The 19146-nt window shown below is 39.8% G+C and overlaps 1 protein-coding gene across 2 annotated transcripts in view; it reads right to left on the reverse strand.

The window, feature by feature from the left end:
• Positions 1-5258: 5258 nt before the first annotated feature.
• The window catches only part of LOC135214887 (mitochondrial potassium channel ATP-binding subunit-like), a 109099-nt gene continuing 95211 nt past the window's right edge, over positions 5259-19146 (reverse strand). For both annotated transcript variants that reach the window (XM_064249333.1, XM_064249332.1), the window contains exons 16-17: positions 6074-6221; positions 5259-5419 (exon numbers count right to left, since the gene is read on the reverse strand). In XM_064249333.1, the coding sequence (XP_064105403.1) occupies positions 5312-5419; positions 6074-6221 (256 nt within the window). In that variant the 3' untranslated portion in view covers positions 5259-5311. The remainder of the gene's footprint in view (positions 5420-6073; positions 6222-19146) is intronic.

Below are 19146 nucleotides of genomic sequence, written 5' to 3' on the forward strand. Positions count from 1 at the left end.
GGTTTACTTGTATCCATAATGGCAAAAACGGCAATTTCAAAGGTCTATCATGACCAGTGTTACATAATTTTCTCTGTATAAAAATCACTGAAAATGCCTACAAAATTTTCAACGGTTCTCCTTCAATATGGAGGTACAACAACAGAGGGAAACTAAGCATTCTCACTGTGAACTTATTTCCTTAATTAAACGCTCAAGGGTGAGATTCTGCTACATTCATCCATGAATGTGTACAAGCTCTGATAACACTTGAGCTCACTTTTTGAGAGGTATATAACTAACAAATATGTGATAGGCAAAGATTTTCTTATAGCTGACAGGAGACTTAAGAAAATGACGGAAAAACATCATTCATAAAGTATTTAGAGGAGTGTAGATTTTAAAATGTGGATTGGTTAGCAGTTTTTATATGTGATTTTATCATTGATTGGGGATTACAGTGAGATTCTTTTAAGGGAACAAAGATAACAAATAACCAAGTTATCTAAGCAACCATACATTTATTTACTGCACCCTACATCAGGTTAGGTGGTGGGGGAGGCAAGTCAATAATGATGACCTGGTACCCTCTCCCCGGTGATTTACCCCATCCATAACCCCACTTTCCCATCGGTCCCTCTTACTACCTACAGGATAGAGTTCTGGGAGCATCACTTTCTCCCCTTGGCGTACCCCACCCAAAACCCTGCATTCCCATCAGGTCTCACTTGCTGTAGAGTACAGTTCTAAGATAAATTATAAGTGCTTAATTACAGTCGACCACCAAAAAGAACAGTAAATAATTAACAAGCAACCCAAAGACTATAGGCAACTATAACTTCCAAAGAATTACCTGACACGGAGTTAGGGTAAATGACAGAGCGCCAACATAGCAACCACCGATCCTGGAATGCAGCCAACTTCCCAAAAAAGTACTTGAATCTGCTGCCATGAGCATCAGTCATGAGTTGTGGCCCATCCTGGTAGCACACCAAGACCTCTATGTTCCTCTTGAAGTTAGGCGTTTTCTCCAGAATTACGAAATAATGGCATATAGTTCAAGCGCTTTTTCAGGAAGTGGCCGCATTCCGAGAGAGGTGGCCACTAAGGGAAACAACCGAGCTGACTAACTGATCCAGTCTTGCCCGCTTATTGATCCACCCTCCAAAATTGTACTTTTGCTTACTTCGAAAGGAGAGTAAAGGTTTTGAGGTGTTGCTCCCACCACCAATGACTCATGACTAGTGCCCACCTCCGGCGTCAGGATGTGTTAAAGTACTTTTTCAGAGGGTGGATCAACAAGCAGGCAAGACTGGATCAGCTAGTCCACTTGATTGTTTCCCTTATGTCACCGTTCGGTTATTTACCTTATTTGCTAGCTCTACCAACTTAGGTTTACCAGTCAACTTTAACCAATGTCTGTGCTAGGTAATTGGAAAACAATAACCTGTCTTGATATCTTTTTTAGTCATTTTTAAAGGTTTCGGCAATGATGAAAATATCTTTACCAAAGAAATCATTGAAATACATAGGTAGTGTAAACTACTATCATTTCATAGGTATATAACTCAAGTTTATAAAGGTAATTCTAAATACCTAGTTCCACACGGACTGCAAGGAACGTAACCGCATATACGACATTCACCAGGGATTAGTTCTGGCCCCACTAGGTAGTAAGCAGGACCCAGTAGGATATCTTTATGTTTAAAATGCTAGCCTCGGCTACTAATTTTGCCAACTTTCTCGTTTAGGTAACATTCTTCTCCTGTCTTTTTAAGCAATTCACTGGTTTTAATTCTCATTCACAAAAAAACAAAAACAAAATCCCACTGTTACTCCTCCTCTGTCGTAGTGGACTAGGCTACTACCTAGCCTATATATAGTTAGCTACCTACCTAGGTAAGTTAGGTAACAAAGAAAACTCAAGACCGTTAAATTTATCCTATGGGTGAGTAGGTAGCAGTCTTACCTTTCTGGAGTGAATTGTACTTATAAAATATTTGAGTCGCTTCCACACACTTCGTTAGGTAAAATATTCGAGTCACGTAAAATATTTATCACATTTTCACACGGTTCGAAAGGGAGCTGAACAACAACTAAGTAAAAAACAAACTTAACAAAGTACCAAACCAATATTGCGGCAAGGATGACCGAGCAGTGTTTTCTTAATCAAACCATTGAGGTCTCTGGTTAAGGTTTCGGAAACGTACATTTTTTTTCGCTGCAAAATATTCATTATAAAATTCTTCAATCATTTCTTTAGAAATTAACATATTAAGCTCATTATTATATCTTAATATCATTTTTTGTTAGCATTTGGAATGTACTCGTACTTTCTGAGAGAAAAGGTGCATTATCATATTATTATATAATATGGCTGAATTCGAACCGTAGAAACAAGCTTAGACATTGACTTTGATCAATGAGGTTGATATTTGTGAAAATAACAAAAGACCTCCTACGTGTATAAGTTACAAATATGCATACATACTGAGAGAGAGAGAGAGAGAGAGAGAGAGAGAGGAGAGAGAGAGAGAGAGAGAGAGAGAGAGAGAGAGAGAGAGAGAGAGAGAGAGAGAGAGAGAGAGAGAGAGAGAATTATTTTCTAAATATTTGAATACGTAGTATGAAGCAATCACCATCATTCCCTGGGCTACTTTTCAGTTTTCGCTCCGTAAGAAATTAAGGGGGGCAAATTCGAAACGGCCAGGTTAAGAGAGGAAAGTTAGCATTGAGACCCGTATATTTTGATTGCGAAAAATATAAATTTATACAATAGTACTATGTGAAAAATACTTGATTAAAAAAAATTAAATGATAAGCAGCATATTTTCTACATCCTATATATAAATGCTATTTTTTCTTAATGAAATTATATGGGACTAAATGCTAACTTCCCTGAATTAACGATTTCATGGGCGATTCATATCTTGGCATTTTTTATTTCATATGGGCCGAAAACAGCAAGGTCATGGCCCCCGCGACGTCAAGGCTACGGTACTCTATTGGGGAAGTTAGGGTGCGTTTATATTCTGACTAAACCCAGAGGATAAGATTGCCCCATTGCTAATATGGCACTGGGTGAAACAACGGGCTATCTGTCCGTAGATTACGTGCAATACCTAACGTTTGTGTGGCATTAGCTGAAACTTTCATTAGAAGGTCTTCAAAAGCAAGATGCGAGTCAAAAGTTACACCTAGAATAGTTTAAGCTTCAGACTCATTCAGCAACGTCCCATCCATCTGAAGGAGAGGATGGCGTGGAAAATCCATTCAATAGCTGCTGATCAATAGCGTGTTCGTTTTACTGGAGCTCAGCCTCATACCCCACTGACTACACCATTCACTAAACTGGTCCATGTCACAACCGAGACTCAAGGCAGCTTAATTTCTCATATGTGGAGACTTCACGACACCCACAAGTGTTGCATCATCGTCATACTGAACAATCTTGTTTTCCAGACCAACAACCACAATCACTTGTAGTATACTGTATACAATAAAAATAACAGTTGACCATGAACATTACCCTGTAATTACCTAGACATAATAGGTCTTGGTTTGCTAAAGATCCCATAAACAACAACTCACTGCTGTTCTACCTGAAAGAAACTCTTGAAGTACTGTCAGCCTAAAAACTCCACGAATCTGAACTTTATAAGTGCCCAGTAATTTACTAAATCTAAAGCAGAACTAAAATCTATTTGAATTATTCTACATTCAAAACCCTCATAAAGATTCGTTTCTAAATGGCTTCATATACGCATATTGACTAACAATCCTCTAGATTCCAAATATTAGCGTATTATAGATTCCACATACATACACAGTGGCTTAAAATTAAGTATTTCTGTGACCTTGGAGAGCACAGGGAGAATAGAAATTGGCCTGTAGGTACTGAAGTATGTAGATATGCCATTCTTTGGAACAGTTACTGTATTATTAAGCTTGTGATCATCTTCAAGGATACTAAGTCAACCTAAAAATCTATAGGATTTACTAATCTTGAGAGACAACACACTTGGCACCTTCAAAAATAAATGGAAGAAACCATCAGGATCTCCACCCCAGCTATCAAGTTGACCCAGAATTTTATGTTGTGACAGAAGCAAAGTGTGTAAGAATTTGTTAACCGGAGAATGATTGGTTTGGTGCAAAAGTGGGTCTGAGACATAGGTATTTCATGTCTCCATGGCTATACAATCTCTTTAGACAAGAGTGATGCGAGAAGTCAGAAAGGGAATAAGATGAAAGATGGACTAGTTGATATTTGCAGATAATATATAACTGACTGAGGCTAGCAAAAAGAAACTTGAAAAACTAATGGAAGAATTTAAAAATGTTTGCAAGAGTAGAAACTTGACAGTAAATCTGAATGATATTGAGTTACAAAAAAACAAGAAGATAGTTACATCAATTTCAATAGAGATGGTGGAAGGATGGTTACTCTGCCACATAATCCACAGCTGAACTGTAATCATGTATCCTAAGTACTGGATAAAACCTTTGTTAAAACTTGAGACTTGGCTATTATGCATTCATTGGCAAAGAGTATCTGCAATACTACCAGCTGAAACTGCAATCAGTATGATAACCCTACTAGTATTCTGAAACTATCTAAGAGCCTAACTTCTCCCCTTCAATCACTTGCAAGTAACCAGAGTTCAGCAATCTGTATTTTACCTTTCTCCCATATTTCATTGTTGGGAAATCAAGCAGATCTCATGCCATCAAGGGGTCCCACTCAAATGATCAACTTGTAATAGATTTACACAGTCTTATGGCTTAGTGGTAAATTTTATGTCAAATTATCACTGCCATCTCATATTTCCTCAAAGAACAAATAGGCTACCTACAATGTCTGGGCACTAATGTTGCTAATACAACTGTGATTAGCCTAGTTTGGTAAACAAATCAACCAGCTTGTGGATGTATTCATCAGAGTGTAGGTTGTGTAATGGATAATTGGATTTAGGTTCTAGTGGCCTGATTCAAGCAGTCTGCAAGTGACTGATATTTATAGGTTTCTCATTGTATTAGCATTCAAATGCATCAGTGCCTATCATTATCATTCAAATTGGACTACAGTCTAATGAACTCTCTGCCAAACTGCGAAATCTGGAAGAATATCTATCACTTCACTAGTTCTCCAAGTCTATTAGCTGCTTACAAAAATCAGAATCTAACATCTATACATGTAAAAGGTTAACGAATTTGGCCTATGGGTAATACTTTTTCCAAAGCAAAGTAGAGAATATAATAGGAATACTGTACAAATGTTAACTTAAAATAGGCTTTATTATTAAAGATACAAGTTCACCTTACATATCTATCATATACTCCAGCGGGATTCCTTAGCACTACCATCCTCTCTCTGCTGCTGGCGGATTAGGTCTGCATATATTCCACCAAGCTTTTTTAATCCCTCGTGGGTTCCAAGCTGCAAGAATTAAAAAATATGTCTACATATAAGTTATGCAATTAAAACTGTTCTTCGTTTGCATTAGGCTTTTATACACACCACTACTAAATTATCAAGGATTAAATACCTATACTTTATATGAACTAATGCATGGACATGTGGGAAGGACCAGAGGGTGCATAGTGGCTGGGGAGTTGGAGAAAGAAATGACAAAGGAGAGAGGGTTGTGGACTGTGTAGTGTCATTTGATTTTACTATTGTCAACACCTGGTTTGAAAAGAAAGAAAACCTGTATATTACATACAAGAGTGGAGGAAAAGAAAATCAAATTGATGTGCAGCAAATCACATCTGAGAGAGGTGAGAAATCGTAAAATTTTAAGTGGAAAGTGTGTGAAGAGCCTGGGAGAAGAAGGAATAAACATGCTATGGGACATAGTAAAGAAAATAAACAGAATGAAGAGAAAACTTTATTGTGCCCCTCTATTAAGTGTGTCATCCATGATTGTGCAGAGGAAAAAAGCTATTTTTTTATAATATAAACACACCATGTACCTATAATAATCTTACATTTGTTGTGGTATTAACTTCATTCTCTACTAAAAATAAAATCTTACTGGCCAACAGTATTCAGCGTGTACCTCAAATATAACAGGTATCAAAGTTTTCTCACCTCGGCTAACCTGCCACGAGAAATAACTGCAATCACATTAGCATTCTGTATTGTTGAAAGACGATGAGCAATAATCAGAACAGTTCGACCCTGGATACATTGTTCTAGAGCTGACTGCACTATGGCCTCTGATTCAGCATCCAGTGCACTGTAAAGTATAAAAGTTAACACCTATTCTTAACTGTATTAATATGATTTTTAATATCATTATGATTTTAATATCAAAGAAAAATCATAAATACTCATTCTGAAAGTTAACTGAAAATGAGGGAGGGGGGGATCTCAGCAAGTGAAATGGGGATAAGGAAAAATGGTAATAATAAATCAAAAAGGTTTTAACAATAATTTGTATGTACACTCGACAAGAAAACTGAAGATACAGTTTTCATTAGCTTTCGTTCATCCAATTTCCCATTTGTTTTCACTGAAAAGACATAATATTGCTAAATTTTACTCTAGAATATGAAAGTAATTCTGCAAATTATATCATATAAGTTAAAACTGCAAAACAAAACCGTTCAGATACTAAAAAACACGATATATGTCCGAAGTAATTGGAATTTTATCAGATGGATTCGTTCATAGAGATCTGGTAGATAGAATGTGAATTTCTGATTTTAATACTATGTATCACGACGACAATATTTACTCGTTTTGCTTCATGAACGGGGGGATATATTGCTTCATCGTAAGTGGTGAATGCAATTATTTTAGTTTCTACAAACTTATGTTTGTATTCCAAAGCGATTAAAGTTAGCTGACGTCAATGGCAGTCAATGTTGCGACGGCTAAGGTAGTTTGAACGAATCTAGTTGCATCCACAAGAGCGTTTCTATGGTGTGAGGAGGAGCCCTAGAACTTCGAGCGGAAAGGGCAAGTCACTGGATACTGGCTAACGTAACGGATTTCACACTTTGATTTACTTTTTGACGTTGACATGGATCGAATGCTAGTTGCTGTTTACAAAGCTACTGTCTTTAAACATAGAAATCTTAATCAAGGTTAAAGTAGCATGTCAGCTCAAAGATTTTCTGGCTATATGCTCCCATTACAAAGCAGTTCGTAGTGTAGTAGTAGCCTACAGCCCTACACGACTGCATTTCTTTGCCACGAGACTGAAAGATCTCCCACGATATAAACTTTAATTGCCTGAGCAATACATATTGAGTTATATGTGGTATAAATATTTTTACTTAACACAGCTTTTTCGTGAATGATTTGTGGATGAAACCCTGGTTTACCCAAAAGTAAAGACTATATCAAGAGAGCAAGAATGACCGCACCCTGTGTCTAAAATTTTCTCCGTCTTTTTACAATCTTTGAATGCTACCTACGGCAGTTGTCGAATGTAATCAAGATTAGGGTACGAATTTCTTAGAGAATTAACTTGATTATTATGATCCTTCAAATTTTCATCTAGCATAGTGCAGCATTATCTTGCAGTCATGCGCAAGCATAGGCCTATCGATAGAGATACTTAATTCATTATATTTTCTTCTGCCTTTCCCCGTCACAAGTCCGCCACCAGTACTATAATTCTCTCTCTCTCTCTCTCTCTCTCTCTCTCTCTCTCTCTCTCTCTCTCTCTCTCTCTCCATTTCTGAAACATACTTTAAAAATATATATATTACCACTCAATCTCCGAAAGAAAATATAAGGAAACTAAGTAGTTATAAATAGGCCTAAGCTTTCACATGAACAGATTTTGCTCCTCTCTCTCTCTCTCTCTCTCTCTCTCTCTCTCACTTTTGAAACATTTGAAATAATACTATCACTTAATCTCTCAAAGTAAATAAATATAATAAATTAGTATCTCTATCGATAGGTCTATGCTTGCGCGCTCTCTCTCTGTCGTCATAATATTTCATTCTTATTATATTGTTCCTCACGATTTCCACAAGTACTGCCCAAATTTTAAAACCCTTTTTCTCATTCTTTAAGATCCGTCTTTAATTATGTATGAATTTTACATCAGTTTAGTGTCAAAACATTACTAATAATAAGGTTTCACTAATAAATAAGGTTTCACAGTATGTTTTAAAAAAGGATGATCGATATTCTACCTCGAACTAACGTTACCAAACCAATATTAACGAAAATAATATGAGACTGTTTATACATTCAAGTATACATGATTATAAGCCTCAAAACAGTGTATTTTAGGGTGCAAAGTTGATGGAAATCTAGAAAGCAACAAACGCTATGATTTTGAAGCTCCGCCCCCTTTCAAGAGTTGCCAGTGTGGCATTATTGAACACTATATGTTCCGAAGATTTTTAAAAAAACTGTATCTTAACTTTCCTTGCTGAGTGTACATATGCCTTAAATATGACTGCATTAGTAGGTTAGTTACCATATGAAATAAACCTAAAATATTACAAATATCCCCTATATACTCAATTATTCATGATCTTAAGAAACAGAAATTAAATTTCTTTCATCTTTGACTTCACCTTATAGGTTTCACTAACAAGTTACATTCCTCGACATAGGCAATGCACTTTTGCATATATGGAACACAGTAAAAAGACTAGACGGAAAGTTCTGAAAACTAGCATCCTTATAAGGCAGCCAAAGAATTACAGTACAATGGATGGCTCACCAGACTAAAAAGTATGCATTTTAAGAATTTATAGCACTTTACACCAAGGGAGTATTGTAATATGAATTGGATTATGATGCTATATTACCCAAGTTTAAAAAACATAATTCAGATTTAACTCATTCAGATTACAAAGCTGTACTACAAGTACATCACTGCTTTCCCAAATCTTATGATGATTCCAAACTTCTGCTGGGAGGTTCAGGAGGAGGGCTCCCTTAATCAGACCAGCATCCATTGGTTTCCCAGCAAAGTCCAGGAGGCAACCTAATCTGTAGAAGCTGCCTCTGGGCTCTTTCATGGAAAGCATGAGAAGAGGGCACATCTACCAAAATGGGGACCCTAGGCATCATCTGAAAACACCAGGGGAGTGCCTCTAATTTGGTTTTGTTACTTAACTTCAAATTCCTGAGATTCCTTGAGAACACTGGATCCATTCTGAGATCATTCCTTAAGCATCCTAGATAATGAGGCTGATTACAAGTGAAGGGACCTAGTACTAGCCTTAAAGGAATTGCAAAAAGCAGGAGTGGGGTCATGTGCCTTGTGTAATATTGAAGTAAATAAGACTTAATATTTAGAGGTAATATCTCTGGGATCTCTGGAGGCAGCATTGAAGTCTCCTGTGACCTGGAGACTCCAATGCTGCCTCCAGTAAGTAGTTATCTGTGACCTGGAGACTTCAATGCTGCCTCCAGTAAGTAGTTATCTGTGACCTGGAGACTTCAATGCTGCCTCTAGTAAGTAGTTATCTGTGACCTGGAGACTTCAATGCTGCCTCTAGTAAGTAGTTATCTGTGACCTGGAGACTTCAATGCTGCCTCTAGTAAGTAGTTATCTGTGACCTGGAGACTTCAATGCTGCCTCTAGTAAGTAGTTATCTGTGACCTGGAGACTTCAATGCTGCCTCTAGTAAGTAGTTATCTGTGACCTGGAGACTTCAATGCTGCCTCCAGTAAGTAGTTATCTGTGTTCCTGGAGACTTCAATGCTGCCTCCAGTAAGTAGTTATCTGTGACCTGGAGACTTCAATGCTGCCTCCAGTAAGTAGTTATCTGTGACCTGGAGACTTCAATGCTGCCTCCAGTAGTAGTTATCTGTGACCTGGAGACTTCAATGCTGCCTCCAGTAAGTAGTTATCTGTGACCTAGAGACTTCAATGCTGCCTCCAGTAAATAGTTATCTGTGTTCCTGGAGACTTCAATGCTGCCTCCAGTAAGAAGTTATCTGTGTTCCTGGAGACTTCAATGCTGCCTCCAGTAAGTAGTTATCTGTGACCTGGAGACTTCAATGCTGCCTCCAGTAAGTAGTTATCTGTGTTCCTGGAGACTCCAATGCTGCCTCCAGTAAGTAGTTATCTGTGACCTGGAGACTTCAATGCTGCCTCCAGTAAGTAGTTATCTGTGTTCCTGGAGACTTCAATGCTGCCTCCAGTAAGTAGTTATCTGTGACCTGGAGACTTCAATGCTGCCTCCAGTAAGTAGTTATCTGTGACCTGGAGACTTCAATGCTGCCTCCAGTAAGTAGTTATCTGTGTTCCTGGAGACTCCAATGCTGCCTCCAGTAATTAGTTATCTGTGTTCCTGGAGACTCCAATGCTGCCTCCAGTAAGTAGTTATCTGTGTTCCTGAAGACTTCAATGCTGCCTCCAGTAAGTAGTTATCTGTGACCTAGAGACTTCAATGCTGCCTCCAGTAAGTAGTTATCTGTGACCTGGAGACTTCAATGCTGCCTCCAGTAAGTAGTTATCTGTGACCTAGAGACTCCAATGCTGCCTCCAGTAAGTAGTTATCTGTGACCTAGAGACTCCAATGCTGCCTCCAGTAAGTAGTTATCTGTGACCTGGAGACTTCAATGCTGCCTCCAGTAAGTAGTTATCTGTGACCTGGAGACTTCAATGCTGCCTCCAGTAAATAGTTATCTTGTGTTCCTGGAGACTTCAATGCTGCCTCCAGTAAGTAGTTATCTGTGTTCCTGGAGACTTCAATGCTGCCTCCAGTAAGTAGTTATCTGTGACCTGGAGACTTCAATGCTGCCTCCAGTAAATACTTATCTGTGTTCCTGGAGACTTCAATGCTGCCTCCAGTAAGTAGTTATCTGTGACCTGGAGACTTCAATGCTGCCTCCAGTAAGTAGTTATCTGTGACCTGGAGACTTCAATGCTGCCTCCAGTAAGTAGTTATCTGTGACCTGGAGACTTCAATGCTGCCTCCAGTAAGTAGTTATCTGTGTTCCTGGAGACTTCAATGCTGCCTCCAGTAAGTAAGTATCCTGGAGACTTCAATGCTGCCTCCAGTAAAGTAGTTATCTGTGACCTGGAGACTTCAATGCTGCCTCCAGTAAGTAGTTATCTGTGACCCTGGAGACTTCAATGCTGCCTCCAGTAAGTAGTTATCTGTGTTCCTGGAGACTTCAATGCTGCCTCCAGTAAGTAGTTATCTGTGTTCCTGGAGACTTCAATGCTGCCTCCAGTAAGTAGTTATCTGTGACCTGGAGACTTCAATGCTGCCTCCAGTAAGTAGTTTATCTGTGACCTGGAGACTTCATGCTGCCTCCAGTAAATAGTTATCTGTGACCTAGAGCTTCAATGCTGCCTCCAGTAAGTAGTTATCTGTGTTCCTGGAGACTTCAATGCTGCCTCCAGTAAGAAGTTATCTGTGTTCCTGGAGACTTCAATGCTGCCTCCAGTAAGTAGTTATCTGTGACCTGGAGACTTCAATGCTGCCTCCATCCAAATATATCTGTGTTCCTGGAGACTTCAATGCTGCCTCCAGTAAGAAGTTATCTGTGTTCCTGGACACTTCAATGCTGCCGCCAGTAAGTAGTTTATCTGTGACCTGGAGACTTCAATGCTGCCTCCAGTAAGTAGTTATCTGTGACCTGGAGACTTCAATGCTGCCTCCAGTAAGTAGTTATCTGTGACCTGGAGACTTCAATGCTGCCTCCAGTAAGTAGTTATCTGTGTTCCTGGAGACTTCAATGCTGCCTCCAGTAAGTAGTTATCTGTGACCTGGAGACTTCAATGCTGCCTCCAGTAAGTAGTTATCTGTGTTCCTGGAGACTTCAATGCTGCCTCCAGTAAGTAGTTATCTGTGTTCCTGGAGACTTCAATGCTGCCTCCAGTAAGTAGTTATCTGTGACCTGGACACTTCAATGCTGCCTCCAGTAAGTAGTTATCTGTGACCTGGAGACTTCAATGCTGCCTCCAGTAAGTAGTTATCTGTGCCTGGAGACTTCAATGCTGCCTCCAGTAAGTAGTTATCTGTGACCTGAGACTCCAATGCTGCCTCCAGTAAGTAGTTATCTGGTGACCTGGAGACTTCAATGCTGCCTCCAGTAAGTAGTTATCTGTGGACCTGGAGACTCCAATGCTGCCTCCAGTAAGTAGTTATCTGTGACCTGGAGACTTCAATGCTGCCTCCAGTAAGTAGTTATCTGTGACCTAGAGACTTCAATGCTGCCTCCAGTAAGTAGTTATCTGTGACCTGGAGACTTCAATGCTGCCTCCAGTAAGTAGTTATCTGTGACCTGGAGACTTCAATGCTGCCTCCAGTAAGTAGTTATCTGTGTTCCGGGAGACTTCAATGCTGCCTCCAGTAAGTAGTTATCTGTGTTCCTGGAGACTTCAATGCTGCCTCCAGTAAGTAGTTATCTGTGACCTGGAGACTTCAATGCTGCCTCCATAAGTAGTTATCTGTGACCTGGAGACTTCAATGCTGCCTCCAGTAAGTAGTTTATCTGTGTTCCTGGAGAACTTCAATGCTGCCTCCAGTAAGTATTTATCTGTGTTCCTGGAGACTCCAATGCGGCCTCCAGTAAGTAGTTATCTGTGACCTGGAGACTTCAATGCTGCCTCCAGTAAGTAGTTATCTGTGACCTGGAGACTTCAATGCTGCCTCCAGTAAATAGTTATCTGTGACCTGGAGACTTCAATGCTGCCTCCAGTAAATAGTTATCTGTGGTCCTGGAGACTTCAATGCTGCCTCCAGTAAATAGTTATCTGTGTTCCTGGAGACTTCAATGCTGCCTCCAGTAAGTAGTTATCTGTGACCTGGAGACTTCAATGCTGCCTCCAGTAAATAGTTATCTGTGTTCCTGGAGACTTCAATGCTGCCTCCAGTAAGAAGTTATTTCTGTGTTCCTGGAGACTTCAATGCTGCCTCCAGTAAGTAGTTATCTGTGACCTGGAGACTTCAATGCTGCCTCCAGTAAGTAGTTATCTGTGACCTGGAGACTTCAATGCTGCCTCCAGTAAGTAGTTATCTGTGACCTGGAGACTTCATGCTGCCTCCAGTAAGTAGTTATCTGTGTTCCTGGAGACTTCAATGCTGCCTCCAGTAAGTAGTTATCTGTGACCTGGAGACTTCAATGCTGCCTCCAGTAAGTAGTTATCTGTGTTCCTGGAGACTTCAATGCTGCCTCCAGTAAGTATTTATCTGTGTTCCTGGAGACTTCATGCTGCCTCCAGTAAGTATTATCTGTGACCTGGACACTTCAAATGCTGCCTCCAGTAAAGTAGTTATCTGTGACCTGGAGACTTCAATGCTGCCTCCAGTAAGTAGTTATCTGTGTCCTGGAGACTTCAATGCTGCCTCCAGTAAGTAGTTATCTGTGACCTGGAGACTCCAATGCTGCCTCCAGTAAGTAGTTATCTGTGACCTGGAGACTTCAATGCTGCCTCCAGTAAGTAGTTATCTGTGACCTGGAGACTCCAATGCTGCCTCCAGTAAGTAGTTATCTGTGACCTGGAGACTTCAATGATGCCTCCATAAGTAGTTTATCTGTGACCTGGAGACTTCAATGCTGCCTCCAGTAAGTAGTTATCTGTGTTTCCTGAAGACTTCAATGCTTGCCTCCAGTAAGTAGTTATCTGTGACCTGGAGATTCAATGCTGACTCCAGTAAGTAGTTATCTGTGACCAGGAGACTTCGATGCTGCCTCCAGTAAGTAGTTATCTGTGTTCTTGGAGAGACTAATGTTGCCTCTAGTAAGTAGTTATCTGTGACCTGGAGACTTCAATGCTGCCTCCCAGTAAGTAGTTATCTGTGGACCTGGAGACTTCAATGCTGCCTCCAGAAATAGTATTTTATCTGTGACCTGGAGACTTCAATGCTGCCTCCAGTAAGTAGTTATCTGTGTCCTGGAGACTTCAATGCTGCCTCCAGGAAGTAGTTATCTGTGTTCTTGGAGACTTCAATGCTGCCTCCAGTAAGTAGTTATCTGTGTCCTGGAGACTTCAATGCTGCCTCCAGTAAGTAGTTATCTGTGCCCTAGAGACTTCAATGCTGTCTCCGTATGTAGTTATCTAAATCCCTGGAGACTCCAATGCTGCCTCCAGTAAGTAGTTATCTGTGACCTGGAGACTTCAATGCTGCCTCCAGTAAGTAGTTATCTGTGACCTGGAGACTTCAATGCTGCCTCCAGTAAGTAGTTATCTGTGTTCTGGAGACTTCAATACTGTCTCCAGGAAGTAGTTTATCTGTGTTCTTGGAGACTTCATTGCTGCCTCCAGTAAGTAGTTATCTGTGTTCTTGGAGACTCCAATGCTGCCTCCAGTAAGTAGTTATCTGTGTCCTGGAGACTTCAATGCTGCCTCCAGTAAGTAGTTATCTACATCCCTGGAGACTTCAATGCTGCCTCCAGTAAGTAGTTATCTGTGACCTGGAGACTCCAATGCTGCCTCCAGTAAGTAGTTATCTGTGTTCTTGGAGACTCCAATGCTGCCTCCAGTAAGTAGTTATCTGTGACCTGGAGACTTCAATGCTACCTTCAGTAAGTAGTTATCTGTGACCTGGAGATTCCAATGCTGCCTCTAGTAAGTAGTTATCTACATCCCTGGAGACTCCAATGCTGCCTCCAGTAAATAGTTATCTGTCCTAGAGACTCCAATGCTGCCTCCAGTAAGTAGTTATCTGTGACCTGGAGACTTCAATGCTGCCTCCATTAAGTAGTTATCTGTCCTGGAGACTTCAATGCAGCCTTCAGTAAGTAGTTATCTACAAACCTGGAGACTCCAATGCTGCCTCCAGTAAGTAGTTATCTGTGACCTGGAGACTTCAATGCTGCCTCCAATAAGTAGTTATCTGTGACCTGGAGACTCCAATACTGCATCATGTAAGTAGTTATCTATATCCCTGGGGACTCCAATGCTGCCTCCAGTAAGTAGTTATCTGTGATCTGGAGTCTTCAATGCTGCCTCCAGTAAGTAGTTATCTACATCCCTGGAGACTTCAATGCTGTCTCCAGTAAGTAGTTATCCATATTCCTGATACTTTAATGCTGCCTCCAGAAAGTAATTATCCATATTCCAAGAGACTTTAATGCTTCCTTCAGTAAGTAGTTATCCATATTCCTGGAGACTTCCATGCTGCCTCCAGTAAGTAGTTATCTGTGTTCCTGGAGAATTCAATGCTGTCTACATTAAGTAGTTATCTATGTTCCTGGAGACTTCAATGCTGCCTCCAGTAAGTAGTTATCTACATCCCTGGAGACTTCAATGCTGCCTACATTAAGTAGTTATCTATATTCCTGGAGACTTCAATGCTGCCTCCAGTAAGTAGTTATCCATATTCCTGGAGACTCCAATGCTTCCTCCAGTAAGTAGTTATCTACATCCCTGGTAACTTCAATGCTGCCTCCAGTAAGTAATCTATATACCTGGAGACTTCAATGCTTCCTCCAGTAAGTAGTTATCCATATTCCTGGAGAATTCAATGCTGTCTCCAGTAAGTAGTTATCTGTGTTCCTGTAGACTTCAATACTGCCTCCAGTAAGTAGTTATCCATATCCCTGGAGACTTCAATGCTGCCTCCAGTAAGTTATCTACATCTCTGGAGGCTTTAATGCTGTCTCCAGTAAGTAGTTATCTGTGTTCCAGGAGACTTCAATGCTACCTCCAGTAAGCAGTTATCCATATTCCTTGAGACTTCAATGTTTCTCTCTTGTAATTAGCTATCTACATTCATGGAGACCTCAATGCCACTCTCCAATAAGTAGTTATCCATATTCCTGGAGACTTCAATGCTTGCCTCCAGAAAGTAGTTATCCATATTCCTGGAGACTTCAATGCCACCTCCAGTAAGCAGTAATCCATATTCCTGGAGACTTAAAGTGTTTCTCTCCTGTAAGTAGCTATCTATATTCATGGAGACTTCAATGCTGCTCTCCTGTAAGTAGTTATGCATATTCCTGGAGACTTCAATGCTTCTCTCCAGTAAGTAGTTATCCATATTTCTAGAGCCTTCAATTCTTCTCTCCAGTAAGTAGTTATCCATATTCCTGGAGTCTTCAATGCTACCTCCAGTAAGCAGTTATCCATATTCCTGGAGACTTCAATGCTTCTCTCCAGTAAGAAGTTATCCATATTCCTGGAGACTTCAATGCCTCTTTCCTGTGAGTAGTTATTTACATTTATTGAGACTTCAATGCTTCTCTCCAGTAAGTAGTTATCCATATTCTTGGAGACTTCAGTGCTGCCTCCAGTAAGTAGTTATCCATATTCCTGGAGACTTCAATGGTTTTCTCCAGTAAGTAGTGATCTATATTCCTTGAGACTTCAATGCTTCCCTCCAGTAAGTAGTTATTTATATTCATGGAGACTTCAATGCTGCCTCCAGTAAGTAATTATCTATATTCAAGGAGACTTCAATGCTACTCCCTAGTAAGTAGTTATCCATATTTCTGCATATCTTCCTCTTTCCATTGATGCACTGTTTTGTAAACTGGCCCACCTCAAAGTTTACCCAGCTTGATTAGCTGCATATTGATATATTTACCTGTCTAATAAGGGTTAAGTAGTCGTCCATATTTCTGGAGACTTCAATGCTGCTAGCTCTTCAGTAAGTAGTTATCTATATACCTGGAGACTTAAATGCAGAACAGTGTTTAGTCTCTATTAAAACACATAAAATATATTGCAGCTTCAGATTAAATCATCAAGGACATAGAACCCTAGACTAAGTTAATGAGTCATTCAATGAATGTCCTGCTCCCTCACGATGTAGGCCTAGGCCAAGGTCAGAAGAATCTGGCCTTTTAGCATCGAAACCAATGACATACATTATATAAATTGTGACCTCTGCCTAAATTTTCAAGGGCTGAAGACAAAGAGACTATGTCAGTTTCAGTCATGGTATTCTGATGTCAGACATAGGCCAAGGCTAAGGTCAGAAGAATCCAGCCCCGTGGTCTCTACACTACTTTCAGTGCAGTGTGTGTAAGTAGAATGTCTTTCACTTCTCATATGTAGGTTTGGTTGGCGTTGACCTGCTTAAGATGTTCATGATTGACAGGAAAAGCACCAAAAGAAGGAACAAAAAGTTTGTGCATCCTGTTGCTTTGCTTTCAAAAACACTTTCATCTCATAATTATATCCTGAGCTGTCAGAAAGCTTTATCTGCATCTTATAAATATATATAATAGGTTGTAACGGATTTCAATGCTTCGAAAGGAAAATTAATCTTGGTGAAATGTCAGTCAAATCAAATTTACTCAGAAAATTAAATAACAGAAAATTAATCATTTGTAGAAGCCTTTTGGCTACCAGGTCAAGGGCAACACTAAATTCTGTTAGACCTAAGTACTGCTGCTTTCTAATCATGAGGAGAATGAATGAGTTAGGTGCTATGACCAAACCAAAAACCCCTCCCAAAAAAATCAAGAACAAGAAACAAGTAATTAGAATATTAAGTGTTGACCTTTAAGCAAAGGCAAACAGACCTTACTAGACTGCAGTTCCAGAGATTTGTAAAAGAGGGGAAAGAATGGTCATGTGACCGTTGAAATTTTAGGATTACTGATTTTTCCACACCACATCTCATGAGGAGTGACCTGGGAGGTTGCAGGGCTACCTGAGGATGGAGGGAGGGTGGGACTGGAGGATACGTACGGGACGGGGGGTGGCGGCTGGAGAATCAGTAATTGGGGTTGGGAAGCCATTGGTTAAACGGACTCTCATTTAACTTGATCCTAACAATAAGGAAAGCAAAAATCGACACTGATGCTCTAATCAGGGAAGGGTCAGGATAATACAAAGCTGCAATTACTGGAATCAGGAACAATGCTTGTTAAACATGAAAAAGAATGAATAACAATTATAGTGGATGTAGCCAAATGAACTAGTTTGGTGCTCAATTTTACAAACAAAAAACTAATGAAATTCAGTTTCAACTAAAATCTTATTAAAAATAAAAATAAAATTAATGGACAAGGATGCAAAAATAGCAAAATGTATCTTGAATTCACTGAACTGACAAATCCATGGGATCATAAATAGTTGACAAATTTGAGACTGAAGCGACAAGAAATCCAGTCCACGAACCCCAACGAGTACGAAAGGCTTGAAATGAAAACTCATATCGACTCCAAACTATTCCTTTTTATCCACTCTTGGGTTGGTACATAAGGACCATCAGGGTGGTTAAGGTGGGATGCTACTCGGATGACTAGAGTTATATACCGGCCAGAGAAATTTCCATCTAGGCTACTCTGGTGAGAAGAGGCTCGAATAAAAAACAAGTATGAGTGACAACACCGGATACATTAGTTCCTTTATACATCTGGTGGTCTATAATTTTCCCCCATAGCCTTCCATATCGTAACCTGTCAATGGCTATCATAGTTGCCTTTATGAAATTATATTGATAGGTCTTGGTATTTGCAGTTTATAATTTCATTTCTTTATAAATAGATGGATTGTGTAAATCCAAAGCATATTTCCATTCAAAAAACGTTCTGAAATTGACACCTAATAATTATCTACCATGAACAAAAGTAGGATCCCAGCCTGCACAGCCACACCTCAATGGAACAAAGGTTGACGATTATGGTTAATAAGGACTGAATATGATTTTTACCATTGCTATTTTTATTGCTCTATTACTATACTATTTTTCTATTTGTTTAACATCGACTCATTTCACTGGTAATGTGAACTATTATTCATATATCATTAAGATATTGTCTACAGAAGTGGTTAGAAAATATGAACATTGGCAACCAATAGCTTGCCCATTCACATCCGTGGTTACAAGACAAACAGGATTCACTGCTGTGTTACCAGACCATTATCATGAGACCTTACAGACCTTACACCTTGTTCAGGTTGCCCTAGGTCCCTCTTTGTGAGGCACCTCTAATGTCTACCAGAGAGTTGCTAGTGCATCTTCCGGTATATTTTGCATCTTCCAATCTTGGATGGTCTGGGATGCAGCTTAGATATTTGTCAAGCTTATTCTTAAACACATCTACACTCACTCCTGATACATTCCTCAGATGAGCTGGCAACGCATTGAATAGATGCTGCATTGACGATACTGGTGCGTAGTTGGTTAATGTCCTGTGTGCTTTCCTTATTTTTCCTGGTATAGTTTTGGGCACTATCAATCTACCTCTGCTTGCTCTTTCTGATATTTTTAGCTCCATGATGTTTTTGGCTATTTCTTCTATCTGTTTCCATCCCTGAATTATCATGT

This window comes from Macrobrachium nipponense, chromosome 46 (genome assembly GCF_015104395.2).
Source record: "Macrobrachium nipponense isolate FS-2020 chromosome 46, ASM1510439v2, whole genome shotgun sequence".
Lineage (NCBI taxonomy): Eukaryota > Metazoa > Arthropoda > Malacostraca > Decapoda > Palaemonidae > Macrobrachium > Macrobrachium nipponense.